The sequence below is a fragment of the Myxine glutinosa genome, chromosome 4, assembly GCF_964187855.1.
Source record: "Myxine glutinosa chromosome 4, kmMyxGlut1.1, whole genome shotgun sequence".
NCBI lineage: Eukaryota > Metazoa > Chordata > Myxini > Myxiniformes > Myxinidae > Myxine > Myxine glutinosa.
In genome coordinates this window covers 87,992,687-88,013,180 of record NC_136264.1, presented here as the reverse complement: position 1 = coordinate 88,013,180, position 20,494 = coordinate 87,992,687, and the positions used below count along the sequence as shown (strand labels likewise).

At 43.5% G+C, this 20,494-nt stretch overlaps 1 protein-coding gene across 1 annotated transcript in view; it reads right to left on the bottom strand.

Moving 5' to 3' along the window:
* Positions 1 to 1,525: 1,525 nt before the first annotated feature.
* LOC137415324 (putative G-protein coupled receptor 162) overlaps positions 1,526 to 20,494 on the bottom strand; it is a 186,045-nt gene continuing 167,076 nt past the window's right edge. Inside the window, exons 4-5 of the mRNA XM_068100914.2 lie at positions 7,554 to 7,726; positions 1,526 to 7,025 (exon numbers count right to left, since the gene is read on the bottom strand). Coding sequence (XP_067957015.1) covers positions 6,453 to 7,025; positions 7,554 to 7,726 — 746 coding nt within the window. The 3' untranslated portion in view covers positions 1,526 to 6,452. The remainder of the gene's footprint in view (positions 7,026 to 7,553; positions 7,727 to 20,494) is intronic.

Below are 20,494 nucleotides of genomic sequence, written 5' to 3'. Positions count from 1 at the left end.
GCAGGTATGACGCTCAGTTGGGCGCCGGTGTCGCACAGGAAACGCCGTCCAGACGCTTTGTCCCGAATAAACAGCAAGTTGCCCGAGTGGCCGGCGCTCATGGCTGGGAATGAACGCCGGCCCGGCCGTTTCCCGACCTGCCGAAAGTGCACGGGGGCCGGCACGTCCGAGCCTTGTGTCCGAACCTGGCGTGGTAATAACACCACGCCCGGTCAGGTGGAGGCCCCGGCCGTCGTGTCGGAAGCGGGCGGTGCGGCGTGGCGGCCGCCAGTTGCACCGGCAGTTCGGCCTCCAACCGCGCAGGGCGCTCGGGCGTCGTGGGCGTCACCTCGGACGGCGGCAGGCTCCAGGTAACCGCGCCGATGTGCTGGCCCGCCGAGGAGATCTTATCGGCTTCCCTGGCGAGGGCGCGGGAATCCGTGATCAACGTGCCAGCCAGGGCGAGGCGTACCGGGTTAGGCAGCTGACGGAGGAACAGCTCCCGGAACAGGAATGCCGGAGAGTGCTCGCCGAGCAACGAGAGCATATAGTCCATGCACTCGGACGGGCGCGTGTCGCCGAGCTCGGGCAGGTCAAGCAGGCGCCGTGCGCGTGCTGCCGGTGAGAGGGCGAAAGCGCCGAGGAGGAGCGTATTCAGCGCGTCGTATTTGTCAGCAGCCGGCGGGTGCTGGAGGAGGCTCAAGGCGCGGGCCGCGGTGGCGGAACCGAGCGCCGCCACAACATGGTGGAAGCGGGTGTCGTCCGCGGTGATGCCTCGCAGGGCGAACTGGGAGTCCGCCTGGGCGAACCAAACAGCCGCGTGAGCCTCCCAGAAGGTAGGCAGTTTAAGCGTCACTGCCGTATCCATGTCGGTAGGTCACCAATGAAGGAACTGCGCTCCAAAGCGAGTCGAAAGAATTGACGCGACCAAAGACGGAATTCGTCCGAGTTGCTTTATTGAAACAAAACAGCTCAGGTATTCTGACCAGCCCGTTTTTCGGGCAACAATATATATACACATTTATGTCGGGAAGTTTGCCCGGCAAAAGCTATACCGGGCATGCCCGGGTATCAAGGGCGAGCCTTGGAAAGGCGAGTCTGGACCTGCCCGGGCGTGTTTGGCTGCGGCCTGGCAAGTCGAGGCTGGTTGTGCCCGGGCGCTCTGGGCGAGCACTGGAAAGGCGATAGCAGGCATGCCCGGACGCTCTGGGCGAGCCCTGGAAAGGCGATAGCGGGCATGCCCGGACGCTCTGGGCGAGCCCTGGAAAGGCGATAGCGGGCATGCCCGGACGCTCTGGGCGAGCCCTGGAAAGGCGATAGCGGGCATGCCCGGACGCTCTGGGCGAGCCCTGGAAAGGCGAGAGCGGGCATGCCCGGGAAAGACGAGACCGGGCGTGCCCGGGAGGTTCGGGCGTGCCCGGGAACAGTGAGTCCGGGCATGCCCGGGAGAGGCGCGTCTGGCCGTGTTCTGGCCGGTGCAAGGCGATTATGTACATCCAGCGGTAACCGCTACAGACGCATGATAAATGAAGACAGGCAAATGTACGTTTGCATCGAATGCACTTTTATTGTGGCTTCAGGAGAAAGGCTTTCGTTAACCAATCATGCACAAATAACATGTCACCAAATAAATGGCACTAAGTAAATGCCAAATAAATCGCAGCCTTATGTCCCATTGGGACGAAGAGGATAAGTAAGTGAGCAAACAAATGGCATCCTTACTCGCAGCGTGATGGTGCAGGGTGGATGAGTGGTCTGTATAGGAGGGTGGGGGGAGTGGTGGCTTGGGGAGGATGGGTGAGGCAGAGGTGGAGATAGTTTTTGGGGGATGGGAGCAGATGAAGATGCCGGACATGGGTGGATGAAAGGAGGATCTGGGGTGTGTGGTGAAAAGGAGGAGCTGGAGATGGTGGGTACAACCTAGCTACACATCTGATAAATAACATGGTACAAAGTCCCATGCACAAACAATATGAAGCTTTCGTTTTCAATCCAACACAACGTAAATAATGTAAAGCCAATTGTCAAAGGAGTGTACACGTGCCAGCAATATTTACTACTGAAATCAATTTTTAAATTGACAAAAGTGCTGCCAAGCTCTGATACCTGTGGGCCCTTTGTGCAACCACTGAAACCAATTTATTACCTCCGCCACCAAAGGTGGATGGAGGTTATGTTTTCACCCTTGTCTGTCTGTCTGTCTGCTTGTTTGTTTGTCCGTTTGTGAACAGGATATGTCAAAGAGTTTCGGACGGATTCGGACGAAATTTGGCAGAGAGGTAGCATATGTGAAAAGGACGAAATGATTAGATTTGGTGAAGATCCGGATTTGGACCCGGCTACTAGAATTTTTAAAAGTGATTCTTCACCATTGGGAGATGGGGCCAAAAACTATATGTCGCAGGATATCTCAAAAAGTTGTGGACAGGATGATTTTGATTCAATGTGATTCTCTATTGTCATTTCCTGGTCTACTCTGGGATACAAAACGTAAACTCTTCACCTGCGGAGGTATGCTGTTTACTGAGTGCCGTTTTGGTTTAAGGATGTTACAGAACTCATACAATGAGTTTAATAATATTGGTTACATTGATAAAGGTTTAAATTGGGAGTCCACACTTTTGAAATCATTGCCTGAAGCAGTAGGAGTGGTGCCGCATCTATGAACATTTGATTTGTCCAAAATATCCCAAAGGGGAATAATTTGCTGTGCCACTTAAAATTGATGAAAAGAGAGAAAAATTAATGTTTTCAAGGAAAATCAAGGAATATCAAGGAAAATCAAGGAAATCATAATTTTATTGCTAATTTTCTCTACCTATACATAGTAAAAACGAAAAAACGTTTGCGTGTCTTACACTACTGTGCGGACTATCCTCCCTCCAAAAAAAATCTCTGAAGGACCCTCTTATATTGTTTTAATTTACTATTTAAATCATTTATTTTGGTGAGAAACATTTTAAATTAACTCCTAACACTTCCTTATAAGAAATGTCCATCTGTAACCTCCACAACAGACGGCAGGCTACATGATCTTGGTGATGGTTATACAAGGAACTTGGATGCAGAAGGGGCCATTCGGCCCATCATGCCCATGTTCTATTCACACCTTGTGAATTTAATTTGATCTCATTTTAGGAACGCTGCCTTTTTCACAAAATCAAGTGAATTATAAAATGCATCATTCCATTTGGCAATGCAGACCGTGGGCTCCTAGAGAATGAAACTGCAACGATCCAAAAGTCAAACATCCAAAATTTTGCACATCCACAAGTCAAACAATGGCCAAAAAGTTTTGAGTTGCCGGAACATAATTATTATTTGTTGTTTGATTATCGAGGATTCTCTCACACTCTCTTGTTTTTGAGCACCGACCAACTTTCGGACGACACAAGGTACACAAGGCACGAGGTGTTGAAAAGTTTGATTATAATTTTAATTTTGAACTGAAAAGCTTCATTTTCAATCCATTGCCTAGTTTTGTGTCTAAAGCATTTCAATTTGACAAACACTAACTTGAGTTTACATATTCAGCCTTCTGTGCGTTAAAACTTTTTAATTTGCTTAAATTTTTTTTTTTTATCTGATCAAAAGAATCATGTACGCATTTCAAATTGTGTTTTGATTGGTCTTTGTTTAACATACGTACATGTCTGCAGCTTTAGCCACAGAAGCTTTATCCAATATTTGTACACAATGGTATATAACAATATTGGAGTGTGTGTACAGTATCTGTAGTTCTTGCTGTGGTAAGGATGACCGCAGGGGCTTTATTAAAGTGTGCTGCTCACAATCAAAGCAGTTTTGTCATTCAGACGACCTTGCACGAGCTGTGACTTGTTACAACACAATGCAAATTATACGTCATTGAGATTGCAACTGTAAAATGCAACTCTCTTGCACATCCATGATGTCGAAGCAACGCCTGTCCTTGCTGCATGCTGCGTTTGGGGTGATTCGACAAATTTGCATTCTAATTTCAAAGACATGTGTAAAACAAAAAAACTTTTTCAATTTCTCAAGAAAATCAAGGCTGTCAGACATTTTGAAAGTAATCACAAGGTAAAATCACAGTACACTAATAGCAAACTCCACCATATTTCAGTGTCATATTAAACATGAGACAAAGAACATCAAGTACATCTCTCCAAACAATCTTTACTTCCTCAAGTACACATTGTCTTGTTTTTTCCAAAAATATACTTCAATAGACTACCTTCATCCCAAATTGTTAGTTTCACATCCTCATCCCTTATTCCAAAATGTTGCTGTTTAACATTCTCAATCCTTACCCTATATCAGTACCATTTAAAAACTCATCCATTATATCAAAATGGATATGATTTTAAAGTTATCCATTATCCCAAATCGTTACCATTTTACAACCTCATTCCTTATCGTGAACCAGTTATACCATTTATACCAAATCCAGTTTTACCCATTATACCAAATCAGTACTATTTTACCAATTATCCCAAATCAGTACTATTTTACCCATTATACCAAATCAGTACTATTTTACCAATTATCCCAAATCAGTACTATTTTACCCATTATACCAAATCAGTACTATTTTACCCATTATACCAAATCAGTACTATTTTACCAATTATCCCAAATCAGTACTATTTTACCCATTATACCAAATCAGTACTATTTTATCCATTATACCAAATCAGTACTATTTTACCCATTATCCCAAATCAGTACTATTTTACCCATTACACCAAATAAGTACTATTTTACCCATTATACCAAATCAGTACTATTTTAACCATGATACCAAATCAGTACTATTTTACCCATTATACCAAATCAGTACTATTTTAACCATGATACCAAATCAGTACTATTTTACCCATTATACCAAATCAGTACTATTTTACCCATTATACCAAATCAGTACTATTTTACCCATTATACCAAATCAGTACTATTTTACCCATTACACCAAATAAGTACTATTTTACCCATTATACCAAATCAGTACTATTTTACCCATTATACCAAATCAGTACTATTTTACCCATTATACCAAATCAGTACTATTTTACCCATGACACCAAATAAGTACTATTTTACCCATTATACCAAATCAGTACTATTTTACCCATTATACCAAATCAGTACTATTTTACCCATTACACCAAATAAGTACTATTTTACCCATTATACCAAATCAGTACTATTTTACCCATTATACCAAATCAGTACTATTTTACCCATTATACCAAATCAGTACTATTTTACCCATTACACCAAATAAGTACTATTTTACCCATTATACCAAATCCGTACTATTTTACCCATTATACCAAATCCGTACTATTTTACCCATTATACCAAATCAGTACTATTTTGACCATGATACCAAATTAGTACTATTATACCAAATCAGTACTATTTTAACCATGATACCAAATTAGTAATATTTTACCCATTATACCAAATTCGTACTATTTTACCCATTATACCAAATTAGTACTATTTTACCCATTATACCAAATTAGTACTATTTTGCCCATTATACCAAATGAGTACTATTTTACCCATTATACCAAATCAGTACTATTTTACCCATTATACCAAATCAGTACTATTTTAACCATGATACCAAATTAGTACTATTTTACCCATTATACCAAATTAGTACTATTTTACCCATTATACCAAATCAGTACTATTTTACCCATTATACCAAATCAGTACTATTTTACCCATTATACCAAATCAGTACTATTTTAACCATGATACCAAATCAGTGCTATTTAATAACCACATCTATTATCCCAAATCAGTGCTATTTAATAACCACATCTATTATCCCAAATCAGTACTATTTAATACCACATCCATTATACCAAATCCTTACTGTGTCAGATCTGCATCCTTTATCTCAAATCAGTTTCAGTTCTACATCCGCATCCCTTTTGTCAAATCGGTACCATTTTACAATTCATCTCATGGTCCAAATTAGTACCATTTCACAACTCTTCCATTATCCCGAATCGATACTGTTTCACAAATGGAAATGTTGCTAACTGACATTTCCAAGTGAAAAAGTTTCCCCCATTCCTCCCAATCAATATTGCACCTTGTAACTTCCTTGTCCGTCATATATTCATTTACAATGACAACAAGAGAAAATAAAAACACAAACAGTCAATCCCACTTCACATTAAAAAAAAATACATTCTCAAACGTTTGGCATGGCTGTGACATTGGGAAAACAACATTACATTTGGACTTACCATTTCACTTTTAACATCTTGCACCTATGAAACCCACAATTAGACATGTTGGAAAAGCAGGAAATTCCATCTAAGCTTCCTCACGAGATCATCTTTGTATCCTAGAGGGATTATATGAATTGTATTATGAATAGGAGAATTACCCAACATCTCTTTTAACCATAATTATGGCTTTCTTCAACATGTTTAATCTATGGATAAAAATTAAACATTGCTGCACCATCATCGTGCAGCCTTGCTGCTGGCTTCAGATGGTCCTTCTGTTGCTTGGCTCAAAGAATCGCAGTCACCATTGCGTAGAGGTTGTCCACTGCGCTTACCCCTTATCCAACCGCTGGCACCACCGCCTGAAGAACACACCGTAAAAAAGCTACGGCCCGGGGATCGCCGTGCCTCTTTGCATGATCTGCTTTGACTGGCTGAGCAAGACACCAGTGAGTCACCTGGGACAGGCTGGCGAGAGGGGCTTATCTTGGGGCTGGGTGCAGGTGTTTCATCGATGTAGCTGATGATTTCATCAAGAGTAAAGAAAGTGTCTTCACTCCCATAGTCAAGACTGAGAGTTTTTAGAACAGCTAACCGTCCTGTTGAGCAACCTCCTTCCGAATGACGTCTGGCACTGCAACATGGCGTGGAGCCTTCACTTTCTCTGTTCTTGCTTTGGGGATGTTTGAAAGACGTCGGACTTGGATGTGATGACAGAGGTACTGAAGCTTCCTCGATGGATGTGCGCCGCTTAGAGGCAGCTGGCCAACCATCGGCTTCTTCACGTGACAAGCGCCGTGATTGAGGTATCTACAAAGATCACAGAAAGAAAACTCTGCCTTAACGCATTTGACCAACAGAACTGGTAAATTTAGGTAAGCACTGCCAAAACATTCTCCCTCAACAGGAGGATGTTTATTTGAAGAGAGATTCAATGGATTACACACTTAATCAAGGTAAACAACAACTGGTAGACTTCCTTCTACGAGGGCATGCTGAAAAGTAATGATCCTATTCTTTTTCCCCAAAACAGGTAAAGATTTTCGAATGGAATTTGAGAGAGGTGTACAGACTACAGTTTGGCCAAAGCAGATTAATTAACATCTGCAACACAGCACAACCAGACGGCAAGGAACATGCAACTTCCTGGTTATTTTTATCCATGTAGTACTCGATCTAAGTAGCTTGTCTGTAGCCGAAAGTGCTGATAACAAATGCATGAGCGAGAGAGAGCGAGAGAGAGAGAGAGAGAGAGAGAGAGAGAGAGAGAGAGAGAGAGAGAGAGAGAGAGAGAGAGAGAGAGAGAGAGAGGGGTGAGTGGAGAAATGAAGAACTCACCCCTCTCATCACTTGCAGGAATTGCCTCCCTTCAGGAAACATGGAATGTAGGTTACGGAGAGGGACACTTTCAGGGATGGAGTGAGGTTGGGCTGAATGCTCTTTGGCCGGGCCTGAATGGCTGCTGTTACAATATGAACCATCGTGGGTGCACCCTCCATTGGCTTTCACACCTGTTGTGGAACAGGAAAGGGTGTTTTTTTAAAAACAGTGCAGTAATGTGCAACACCATTATACAAAGGAAGAAGCAATCTATTACCAGGACTGGAGTCCATATTAGAGACTACCAAATTTGGACCAAGTGAGGACATTTCCTTCAACCAAGTAAACTTGCCATTCAGTGTTGCAGGACTGCGACGGTGTTTCCAGACTAGGAGAGGTCCTCAACCCTCCATTAGTGTAGCGAGGCTTTGGAAATGGTTTGTAACATCGACATGAGTTTCAGATACCCCGCTGCACTAACGTATGGTTAATAAGACATAGTGTCAACCCAAGGCTTAAGCAATCCAATGAGTTTTTAATCTGGTGAGCAAACCACCCGGCTCTTGATGCAGGGATCTTCAAATCCCACGTGTATGTACAGCATATACATGGAGGGACAGCAGAGGGAATGTGGAGGGGTTAGTGAGGGAAGAAAGTGGAGTGGGGGAGATACTTAGACACAAAGGTGAACCTAAGTTTGGGGTGAGGATGGAAAGGGATGAGGTTGTGGGGGGCTTGGGGATACCTTTGCCAGGCTAAAAGTTTACATTTTCTATCCCACTTATCGGCCAGATCTGGATCCGGACCTGAACCAAAATCCAATCAGCTTGTTCTTGTAGTCTAACCAACTCAAGCACCTAGTGTTGTCCGACGTCATCCATAACATTTTGAGATATCGTGATATACGTATATCAGTTTTAGCCTTGTCACTCAATGGTGAAGAATCGCTTTTACAATCCTCAGATCCAAATCCGAATCTTCACCAAAATCTAATCATTTCTTCTTTGTCACATACCAAACCTCTCCACCAAATTTCGTCCGAATCCATCCACAACTTTTTGAGATATCCTGTTCAAAAAACAAACAGACAAACAAACAGGGGTGAAAACATAACCCCATCCACCTTCGATGATGGAGGTAATGAGGGACTGCAATGTCTGACAGAGGATAAAGTGCAACAGACTTCGTGTCACTGAATAATTTCTTGATACACAGGTCCCTTGGGGCTTCCCACTCTGGACCTGACCAAATGACCACATACAGTGCATTCAGAAAGTATTCAGACCCCTTCACTTTTTTCACATTTTGTTATGTTGCAGCCTTATGCTGAAATAGTTTAAATTCATTTTTTCCCTCATCAATCTACATTCAATACCCCATAATGACAAAGAGAAAACAGGATTTTAGAAAGTTTTGCAAATTTATTAAAAAGAAAAAACTGAAATATCACATTGACATAAGTATTCATCCCCTTTGCTATGACACTTGAAATTTAGCTCAGGTGCCTCCCATTTCTCTTGATCATCTTTGAGATGTTTCTACACCTTGATTGGAGTCCACCTGTGGTAAATTCAATTGATTGGACATGATTTGGAAAGGCACACACCTGTCTAAATAAGGTCTCACAGCTGACAATGCATATCAGAGCAAATACCAAGCCATGAGGTCGAAGGAACTGCCTGCAGAGCTCAGAGACAGGATTGTGTCGAGGCACAGATCTGGGGAAGCCTACAAAAAAAATTCTGCTGCATTGAAGGTTCCCAAGAGCACAGTGGCCTCCATAATTCTTAAATGGAAAAAGTTTGGAACAACCAGGACTCTTCCTAGAGCTGGCCGCCCGGCAAACTGAGCATTCGGGGGAGAAGGGCCTTGGAAAGAGAGGTGACCAAGAACCCGATGGTCACTCTGGCTGAACTCCAGAGATCCTGTGTGAAGATGGGAGAAACTCCAGAAGGACAACCATCACTGCAACACCCCACCGATCTGGGCTTAATGGTAGAGTGGCCAGAAGGAAGCCTCTCCTCAGTGAAAGACACATGAAAGCCCGCTTGGAGTTTGCAAAAAAGCACCTAAATAGTCTAGTAGGAAGACTAGGTCCCCCTGCACCCCCCGGAGATATACTTCTAATCAGTGTTTCTAGATTGGAAAAAATGTGTAGAAAATGACTAGCTATGGCCCCAAGCTGAAAAAATGTCCCACATACCATTTTTATGCAAATTACTGCTGCCATTATCAAAAAAACGATTTTTGACATATCTCAGCCAATATTGCAGATAATTGAAAAATGAAGGTGTCTAGACCCATGTTTTGAAGGGCATAGATCATGATAGAACTATTCATAACATGATTACATGTGTCTATGGTATACTAGTATGCATATTAATGCTGTAATTACAAAATAATCAGTTTTACAAATGATAAGGATACGTTAATACTGCAGATAACTTAACATGGTACATAAGGGGTCTAAACCCAGGTATTTTCAAGGTTAAATGTCAACAAGATGCTCCTGAGTCTTGCATAGGGGCGGGACATTGGCAGTAACATTGGTACCACTCAACTTTTCTTCCCACCATTGACTTTGTATTGGCTCTTCATCAGATACATCGGAAGCTGTGGCCTGCAGCCTGTGCCTGGGCTAGGGGGTTTCACCTCTGCAACTGGTTCTCCCCCACCCAGCAAATCAACAGTCGACTACTGCACGCCTATCCACCAACCGATCACAGACAACGCAGTTGTTCGTGAGCTACTGAAGCGTTCCGAGGCAGCAACTGCTGAGGTGGGTCAGAGATGGGTCCTGAATACATTTGATCTGGGTGTCTGCATGAAAGCCCTTCCCATCATCTGGCGCTGGCCAAATGAATTTGCTAGTCATGTAGTAACGATTGGACCCTTCCACACATCCATGAACTACATCGGGATGCTCACTGGACACAAGATGCGTGGTTCTGGATATGCAGAGATTCTCTTTGAGGCACAACTAGTAACAAGTGGATCTCTCAAAGGTGTTCTCAGTGGAAAGGCCTACGCAAAGTCCCTCTTTTGCCTCAAAACAGTGTGTGAGGCAATGGAGAGGCTGTTGATGGAGAGATTCACTGAGGAGGAGAACATCATGATCTCTGACCCTGCTGTGCTTTAGACGAGTCATCAGTGGACATTGTCCGTGCCAAGCTGCTACGAAAAATGGTGGGAGAGGACAAGACCCTCACATCCAAGTCCAAGGTTGATCTGGCTCGCCTTCCTCCATGCCAGTCTGCCCTGAAGCCGCACATCCAGCGTGTGAACCACCGCGTAGCATTGTACAAAAGAGCCGATCAACCTATCATCGAAAAGCCAAAACCTTATGAGGAGCAAGGATGGATAAGGACTGATGAAGGACTGTTGAAACCAATGTGGTCCAGTGGTCCCATCCTACCAACCTCACTGGTGGATCTTCTGAACACAGGAGAGCACGAAGAGGAGGAGGAAGAGGAAGGAGAAGAAGAGTTTGACTCTGACGATTTCGATGAAAATGATGATGACTGACTCAGTGTAGAATCACTAATGCTAATGATGTTTATCTAAAACAAGCAAGAGAAGAGTGGTCACATTGAGTGCTAGGACTATTTTGACAGTTGTAATATTTAGAAAAATAAAACTTTGTGTTAACGTCTGTGTAGACGGACCTTAATATGAGTCTATTATTTCGTAAAACTGTGATTATTTTGTAAATAAAGCACTAATTAGCATACTAGTATACCATAGACACATGTAATCATGTTATGAATAGTTCTATCATGATCTATGCCCTTCAAAACATGGGTCTAGACACCTTCATTTTTCAATTATCTGCAATATTGGCTGAGATATGTCAAAAATCGTTTTTTTGATAATGGCAGCAGTAATTTGCATAAAAATGGTATGTGGGACATTTTTTCAGCTTGGGGCCATAGCTAGTCATTTTCTACACATTTTTTCCAATCTAGAAACACTGATTAGAAGTATATCTCCGGGGGGTGCAGGGGGACCTAGTCTTCCTACTAGACTAAAAGGACTCTCAGACTGTGAGAAACAAGATTCTGTGGTCTGATGAAACCAAGATTGAACTGTTTGGCTTGAACGGAAGCCAAACAGTCCTGGTTGTTCCAAACTTCTTCCATTTAAGAATTATGGAGGCCACTGTGCTCTTGGGAACCTTCAATGCAGCAGAATTTTTTTTGTAGGCTTCCCCAGATCTGTGCCTCGACACAATCCTGTCTCTGAGCTCTGCAGGCAGTTCCTTCGACCTCATGGCTTGGTTTTTGCTCCGATATGCATTGTCAGCTGTGAGACTTTATATAGACAGGTGTGTGCCTTTCCAAATCATGTCCAATCAATTTAATTTACCACAGGTGGACTCCAATCAAGGTGTAGAAACATCTCAAAGATGATCAAGAGAAATGGGAGGCACCTGGGCTAAATTTCAAGTGTCATAGCAAAGGGTATGAATACTTATGTCAATGTGATATTTCAGTTTTTTCTTTTTAATAAATTTGCAAAACTTTCTAAAATCCTGTTTTCTCTTTGTCATTATGGGGTATTGAGTGTAGATTGATGAGGGAAAAAATGAATATAAACGATTTCAGCATAAGGCTGCAACATAACAAAATGTGAAAAAAGTGAAGGGGTCTGAATACTTCATGAATGCACTGTATATAAATCTAAATGTGTATATATTAGCCAAAATCCATTGTCCTTGCATGTGACATCAAGGGATCTTATAGAACACCAAAGGTGTTATGCTCTGTTATGCAGTGGTTCCTTCAATGGAACCTTTACAGTATCTCGGGCGCAATACTGTAAAGGCAGTTTTGTAAGAACTCAGTTTTTACACAGAAGAAACCCAGAATGAGAGTTTTGCTCGGGTAATCGGACAAATACGTTTTTGCTCTTTGGCCATTGTGAAATTGGCTGCAAATCTATATGACAGCCTCATCAAAAAGGGATGAATGGTAAAGGCCCCCAGTGAATAAGCAACAAAAGAAAATCCACAAAAAAATCAATTACCTGAAAAAATATGGACTGTAATGAGCCAAGGACAGGGAATCTAAATTGTTAGTGCCAAAATGACTGTAACGGCACACTTTGATAACGCATAATGTTGTTATAAGGCACATTCAATTTCCGGTGGCAATATTGAATTCTGCCCTGAGACTTGTCGCCAATTCGCCAATTTGTTGGTGCCGTGAATACATCAATCATACCATTGTGGATGCCGCTTAGAGACAAAATAAACATTTGATTGAGGCTTGCTAAAGTTGTGCCCATTTCAATAACATCACAAAAGGTTTCACACTTAAAAATGCGGAGCTAGAGACAATGTTGAAAATTCTCTGCGGTGATGACATCGACTCAGGGTCGATACTATTTCTTGCCTTTTCAATTGAAAGCTTCCAATTTTTTGTAAATGTCTGCACCCTCAATCGAGTAAAAGCAACAATATATCATTGTGTAGTCGTTTATAATTTTATATTGTGCTTTTTATCGGGTTGCGGTAAATCATGTCCTCTCAAACTACGAGTATGCAAGCGACGGTCTCACTAAATTCCGAAATGGACTCAAAATCCGAAATGGAGCGAAATGGACCTTCAAAATCATCCGAAATGGATTAGGGTTATGGTTAGGGTTAGGGTTAGGGTTGTTAGGGTTAGGGTTAGGGTTGTTAGGGTTAGGGTTGTTAGGGTTAGGGTTAGGGTTAGGGTTAGGGTTGTTAGGGTTAGGGTTAGGGTTAGGGTTAGGGTTAGGGTTAGGGTTGTTAGGGTTAGGGTTAGGGTTAGGGTTAGGGTTGTTAGGGTTAGGGTTAGGGTTAGGGTTAGGGTTGTTAGGGTTAGGGTTAGGGTTAGGGTTAGGGTTAGGGTTGTTAGGGTTAGGGTTAGGGTTAGGGTTAGGGTTGTTAGGGTTAGGGTTGTTAGGGTTAGGGTTAGGGGTACTTAATTAACATTACATTTTATTCATTCCTCACCTGTTTTAGATCAGTATTTTAACATTTAATTTTACTACTGAATCACCATCCATTTCGGATGTTATTGAGGTTTAATATGTTGTGTATGAAATGAAATGAAAAGTGTAGGCTATGGGGAAGTTATTGGTTATTTTGAGGTCCATTTCGCTCCATTTCGGATTTTGAGGTCCATTTCGCTCCATTTCGGATTTTGAGGTCCATTTCGCTCCATTTCGGATGTTAGTGAGACCCTGCAAGCGATGCATGAAATTAAACAGATGAAATATCTACTTCTACCATTCAATCATTCCAATCGCTGCTGGGGTCTGCGACCACCTGTGGCATGACCCTGAATACCTTGTGTCCGTCCACGAGCTAGTTCGGAAGTAATTCCTGCTGGTACTATGTAGTCAAAGTGAGAAGCAAACTCAAAAATGTTTACCATAGCAGAAGCCATAACCAGAATGATCATGCGGGTTTAGAACAGCAATTTTACTTGAAAACATGGATCTCAGGCTCATCCTCTATCGAGGAGCAGGTACAAATCACATGCACGACAAAAACATCAGTACGTCGACAATGAACAAATACATATAGCATCTGGGATTTGAACCTGGGTCCCCGAGCATGGTTCCCGAGCCGTTGTTCTGATGTGAAAAAATACTAAGCAGGAAGTTTGTACACACTGAATTATTAAACAACCACTGGAGGTTGGTGCTTGGTTTAGAATCAGACAGGTGAGTGGTTCTGCTAAGTCAAGACACTACAAACCTGTCCCGCTTTAGTTCAGGCCTCGTGAGTAAAGACGATGAAAAACACACTCGCATATCGCTCTTTCTGCAAGCACGTGGTGAAAAACACTTTGTTCTTCAAAATGAAAACCTTGCGTTACCTCACTATAATAAATGAAAACCAGACTAATCTTGACGCGCTGAGGAACATTGATCTTTGTGGACCTTTCTGTTTCATTTTCTATCTCTTGTTATCCAACTTTGTTCATTTTTTATTTATCCCTACCAGTTCAAGAACAACAATGATAACAACAAGTCAGGAGACGACGATGGTTCACGAGCGGTATTCAATGACAAAGGACGGACTATAACCTAAACAGGCCCGGACAGGCCAGCCCCGGAAATGTCAAAACGAAGGTTACTGACCTTGAAATGAGATATAAAATAATGTATAATCAGTTATGAGGTTAGTTAGTTACACAATACCGAAAATTCAGTGAAAAATGAAATGAAAATAAATAAATAAATAAAATGATTTTTTAAAAATGAAACATTGAGCTCCGTGGGGCTACACACATGACATTCGCCTAACCAAATATCGAAACCCCTGTCAGATTCCACCAAACCCCTCGGAGAAGATGTAGCTTGAACTCGATTACCCCCTAAAAAGACATCTTTTTCGGGCGTGGCTCCGCCCACAATGGGCGCAATACGCCCACTCCAGGCAGGACACAACTAGATCATGATATCAACCTCCCACCCAAGTTTCACCAAGATCGGATGATATCATCGGGTAGTTATGCTGCGGACAGACAGACACACACACAGACACACAGACACACAGACAGACGCACACACATGACGAATATAGTGGACACTTGATAACTCGTGAACCAATTAAGAGAACAACCACAATGACAGCAACAACATTAACAACAACCTTCAAGAAGCATTGGTGTTGGACACGGGCTTTTCCATTCAAAACAACCTTTTTATCGGGGGTCGTTGGGGTCTTTCGGGGTCTTGGTTGTCTTAAGGGTATTGAGTGACTTAAAGGGTCTTCAAAGGTCTAAGGGGTCTCAGTAGGCTAAAGGGTCGAAAGGTACATTCCAATAGTATGTAATTAATAGACGTACGTAAGTAATAGACAGGGTGCAACTGAGTTCAAACAGTACGTAATTAATAGACATATAGTGACACTAGATGTAATTAATAGACAGGATGCAACTGAGTTCAAACAGTACGTAATTAATAGACATAAAGTGACACTGCAAGTAATTAATAGACAGGAGGCAACTGAGTTCAAACAGTACGTAATCAATAGACGTAAAGTGACACCAAGTAATTAATAGACAGGATGCAACTGAGTTCAAACAGTACGTAAATAATAGACATAGTCGCATGGCTTCACGGACGGACAGATGCACACACGCTGAGACCGAGCTCCTTTTATATTATAGACGAGTAAAAACCCCGTCAAAAATGACGGGTTGGAAAAGGTTATTACTCCCGCCAGGGAGTAATGCATTTGATCGTATCCGTGTGTGTGTGTGTGTGTGTTCGTGTGTTCGTGTGTTTGTGAACAAGATATCTGGAAAAGTTCATAACGGATTTGGATGAAAGTTGGTGGGATGATTGCCCTTGGGATAAGGAAGAATTGATTAGTTTTTGGTGAAGCTCAGGATATTATTCCGGATCCAGATAATTTTTTTGGAAATTTTTTTGGGAAAGATTTTTTCTGTTTTACTGCATTAAAGCTTTTATTCTTATTCCTAAATGATGTTTTTCTCCTCAAATCCGAGATATATCAAAATAAATTCTCTGACAGTTAGGGCTTACTTTCTTTTTCATTTATTGTTTTGGGGAGAGGGGATGTTAAACAAAACGTATTATTCCAACTAAACCCACGGCGGGAGTATGCGCTCTACTGAGTGGCGTTCTCATTCAAGGTGCAGCCTCGAGAGCATGCCAATGTCTGAAACATCAGCCTCGTGTCAGGTGTGCTTATATCTTCTTTATTTATTAAACATCCTATGGATGTAAATGAACCTTCCTATGAATTAACATATGGATGTAAATTGTCCTCCTCATCCTTCCCTTTCTCCTATCGCTGACACACTATCAACAGCTCTCCCTAACTCCCCCTTTCAACCTTCATCTTACCCTACCCCTCCCCTGCCCTGCACCCGATGCTCCTCCTCCCTCTTCCATAACGGTATGGACCTCAAACATCTGGGGCCTTCGCTCAAATCTGATTGATCTCTCCATACAGGTTGCTTCTGAAAAACCAAACGTAATCTGCATAACAGAAACTTTCCTCCTTCAAGATGTCTCTGATTCCTTAATATTTCTTCCTGGTTACTCCCTCCTCCGGTATGATAGACCTGAGCCTCGTCCTGGTTGTGGGGTTGCTATCTTAATCAAAAACTCTCTTCCTCACTCTCCCTGCACTGCCCTCTCTCCACCCCACACCCAGGAGTACCTCTGGCTAAGGCTTCCTCTCCGCTCCCACCTTTTGTTCATATGTGTTCTGTACTGTACCGTCCTCCAAACAGTGATGACTATATTTACATTTCACTGTCTGACAACATGGACCAAATTCTATCCACTCATCCCAACTCTCTCTTCCTCATATGTGGCAACTTCAACTGTCAATATACCAGCTGGCTGGGTGTGGGTACCTCTCTCACCAGCCATGGCATCTGTTACGGATTCGTCACTTCTGTCTTAGTGGTTTTCATCGACTTGAAGCATTTTTAGTTTCATGTACTATTATTGTTACGGTTTCAGTGTGAAATGGAGATAACTGTCTTCAAAGGTAAAAATAGTCTCAGAAGAAACACGAAATGGGTGAAGGAGAAACCGGAGGAAGGAGAAGAGGCGGGGGTGAGGATCGAGTGAGATTGGGGAAGAAAGGCCTATCTGCTTCGTGGTGTCGAGCAGATCTTGTGGACATTGGTTGCGAGCGAATGTTGGTTTCCCCGGGAAAGGGATTCCTGTGACAGTGTCGTTATTGCTGTGGCAAATAAACCTGCGTGACGGGTTTTGGTTCCGAGAGTGAATCATCATTGGAGCGCAAGCTGACGCCTCCATTATCGGCCGGTCCGCCATTTCACCTTGCACAAGCCCTTCGCCTGGTTCCACACGCGTGTCGTGGATTTTCCCCGGAGCGATCTCCGCTTGGGAACCGCTGATCGTTCATGTCAGTTTCATTGTCTGGTGAAAGGAAGGTGTGAATTCCCAGTCGCCTTTTTGGTGAACTATTACCAGACCGACGTCGGCCCAACCTCTCACCAAGCGGCTCTTCTGCAGCGTCGACTGTCAGCCGTCCTGGGTTCAGGTTTCAGTACAACCTTTTCTTGTGATCACTGGAGCGGGGATCGACTTTGGCCTGGTGTCGTGACACAGTGAATTTGGGGAATGTTACAGTTCGCTCACGTTGGAGTACTGTGAGTTATTGGTTCAGAAATATATTGGTGGTACCATCATAGGGATTGTATGGTGTTTGCTGTGCAAGTGAGAGTTTCCTTGTACTTGCGTTAAGTGTTATTATTGTGTGAGTTTGAATACAATACTTGATTTTTGTATCAATTGATTGGTGTGGTACTACCATTGGTCATTGGGACACACACATAATAGCACATCTTTCTGCCGTGACTCCTTTCGGGGCTCGGAGGTACCCCGTGACCGGGGTTTGGGGAGGAGCACGTAACACATTTTAGCAAAGGACTTTTGCGACTCATTGGGGTGGACACAATCTGTCAATTTCCCGACCCGGATCTCAGTCAATGGAGCATCTTCTCTTTTAGACTTGGTTATGACAAACTTCCCTGCAAATGTCTGCTGTTCTTCTTCTGCTCCAATCAGTTCTTCTGATAATTTGCTTGTTAAAGTGGATATTTCTCTGGCCATTCTCACAGAGCCTCCTCACCATCAACGAGTCTGGCATTTCACTCAGGCCGACTGGCATGGTCTTCAAGCAGCCATACATCATCTGGACTGGTCTGCCATCTCTACTGCCTCTGACATCAACTCTTCCTGGAAATTCTTCCAAAGTAAACTGCTCTCTCTCATGCACATATTTATCCCATCTTGTCTTCAGTTGTCATACCCATCCTCCCATCCATGCTACACTGAATCTTGTGGTGAGGATGTTGCCCTGAAAAAACTTGCCTTTGCGTCTTGGAAGGCTAATCCAACTGAAGGCAATATCAGTTCCTTTCACAAAGCTCGGAACAAGTGTATGCCTACCCTCAGGAGAGCCAGGAAACATTATCTCTCTACTCTCAAGACTGAACTCTCAAACCTGTCTCCCGGCTCCAAATCCTGGTGGCGTCTTGTCAAATCTGTTTCAGGTGTTTGTTCCCCTTCAATCCCCTCCCCTACCTCAAATGGCTACACAGCTGATACTGCACGTGACAAAGCCGAATGCCTCAACTCTGGGTTTTCCTCAAAATCTTGTGTCCCAAACCCATCTCTCTCTGTACCCACCTTACCCAGTCGAACCCAGCTGCTCCTGGACTCAGAAACTTCTCCACCTTGTCAGGAGAGAAGGACACAGTCAAACCTAGTCTCTGGATCTGAAACTGGACCAGAGAGCATCAACCCACGGGTCCTAAAATCCTACTCTTCCGCTCTTTCACACCCTCTCCCAATTCTCTTCACCCTCTCTTTTGCTCAAGGTCATCTGCCATCTGCTTGGAAATCAGCCAACATTACTGCTTTACACAAGAAAGGTGCAAAAACAGATCCTTGCAACTACAGACCAATCACCCTGCTCCCAATAACCAGTAAGGTCATGGAATCGATCATCGCTTCTGACATCAAATCCTTCCTCTTCTCCAATGGCTTGATCTCAGATCATCAATTTGTATTCAGACCAGGTCAATCTAATCTGGAAATGCTGCTTCTGCTGTCTCAACAATGGATGGAAGTGCTCAATGCCAAACAGGAAATCAGAGCTGTCTCCCTTGACATATCTCGTGCCTTCGATACGGTCTGGCACCCCGCCCTGCTCACCAAAATCTCCTCGTATAGTATGCATGGAAACCTCCACGTATGGCTTGCAGACTTCTTTTCTGGTCGCAGTCAATGTGTGGCCCTGAATGGAATTCTCTCTTCTCCCCTTCCGGTTCAGGCTGGAGTTCCTCAAGGCAGTGTTCTGGGCCCTGTGCTTTTTCTGGTCTTCATTAATGATCTCTCCGACTCTCTGGAAAATCCTCTCTATCTCTTTGCTGATGACTGCACTCTTTGCCGCTCCATATACCAACCCTCAGATCGGCAGGCAGCAGCCTCTTCACTCTCTGCAGACCTGGACAATATCAAAAACTGGTCAAACAAGTGGAACATGTCTTTCAATCCTGACAAATCTCACACTCTCACTTTGTCTCTCTGAAAAGACTGTCTGGACAACCCTCCCAACTACTTTCTGAACAAGCCTCTTGAAGAAGTTCTGTCACTCAAGCTTTTGGGTCTCATTATCCTGGGGTCTTTCCTGGGAAAACCACATTTCCAAGCTGGCCTCTAAAGCCAGTCACAGACTGGGCATCCTGTCACTCAAGCTTTTGGGTCTCACTATCCTTTTGGGTCTTTCCTGGGAAAACCACATTTCCAAGCTGGCCTCCAAAGCCAGTCACAGACTGGGCATCCTCCGTCGTGCGAAGTCCTTTCTGGGCACTTCTTCGCTCCTCCCCACATACAAAGCTTTCATCCGCAGCCCAATGGAATACTGCTCTCCCCTTTGGGGTGGTACTCCTGCCTCACACCTAGTTCGGCTTCATGCTGTTGAAACCAGAGCATTCAGAATCATTGGAATCTCCCACGATGAAGCTGATTCTGAGGGCCTTTCTCTCTCTCACCACAGGCAGGTAGGTGGTCTTCTCCGGCCTTCTCCGGCCATGCACCCCCTGCTCTGTCTGTCCTCTGTCCCCCAAATATTCCTGCAGGATACACAAGATCTGCCAGCAACCCTCTTCTGGTGAAACTGCCTTCTCTTTAAAGACCTTCTCCAGGTCTTTAAAACAGCTGTTCACCACCATCTCTTATCTTCCCCCATCCAAAACGTTGATCTTTTCTACCCCCGTTAAAACACCCCAAATCCGCCTCTTTAAATCCCCAACTTGTTTCCTGAAATTCCTAGAAGTGTTCATTTGCTTTATACCATGTATCCCTCCCTCCTCCCCAGCCCTCCCCCTTCCACAGATCTACCAACTTCCCTGTTCTCTTCTGTTGTTGTGCTTGTGTACTTCCCTCTCTCTCCCCCTCTTGTC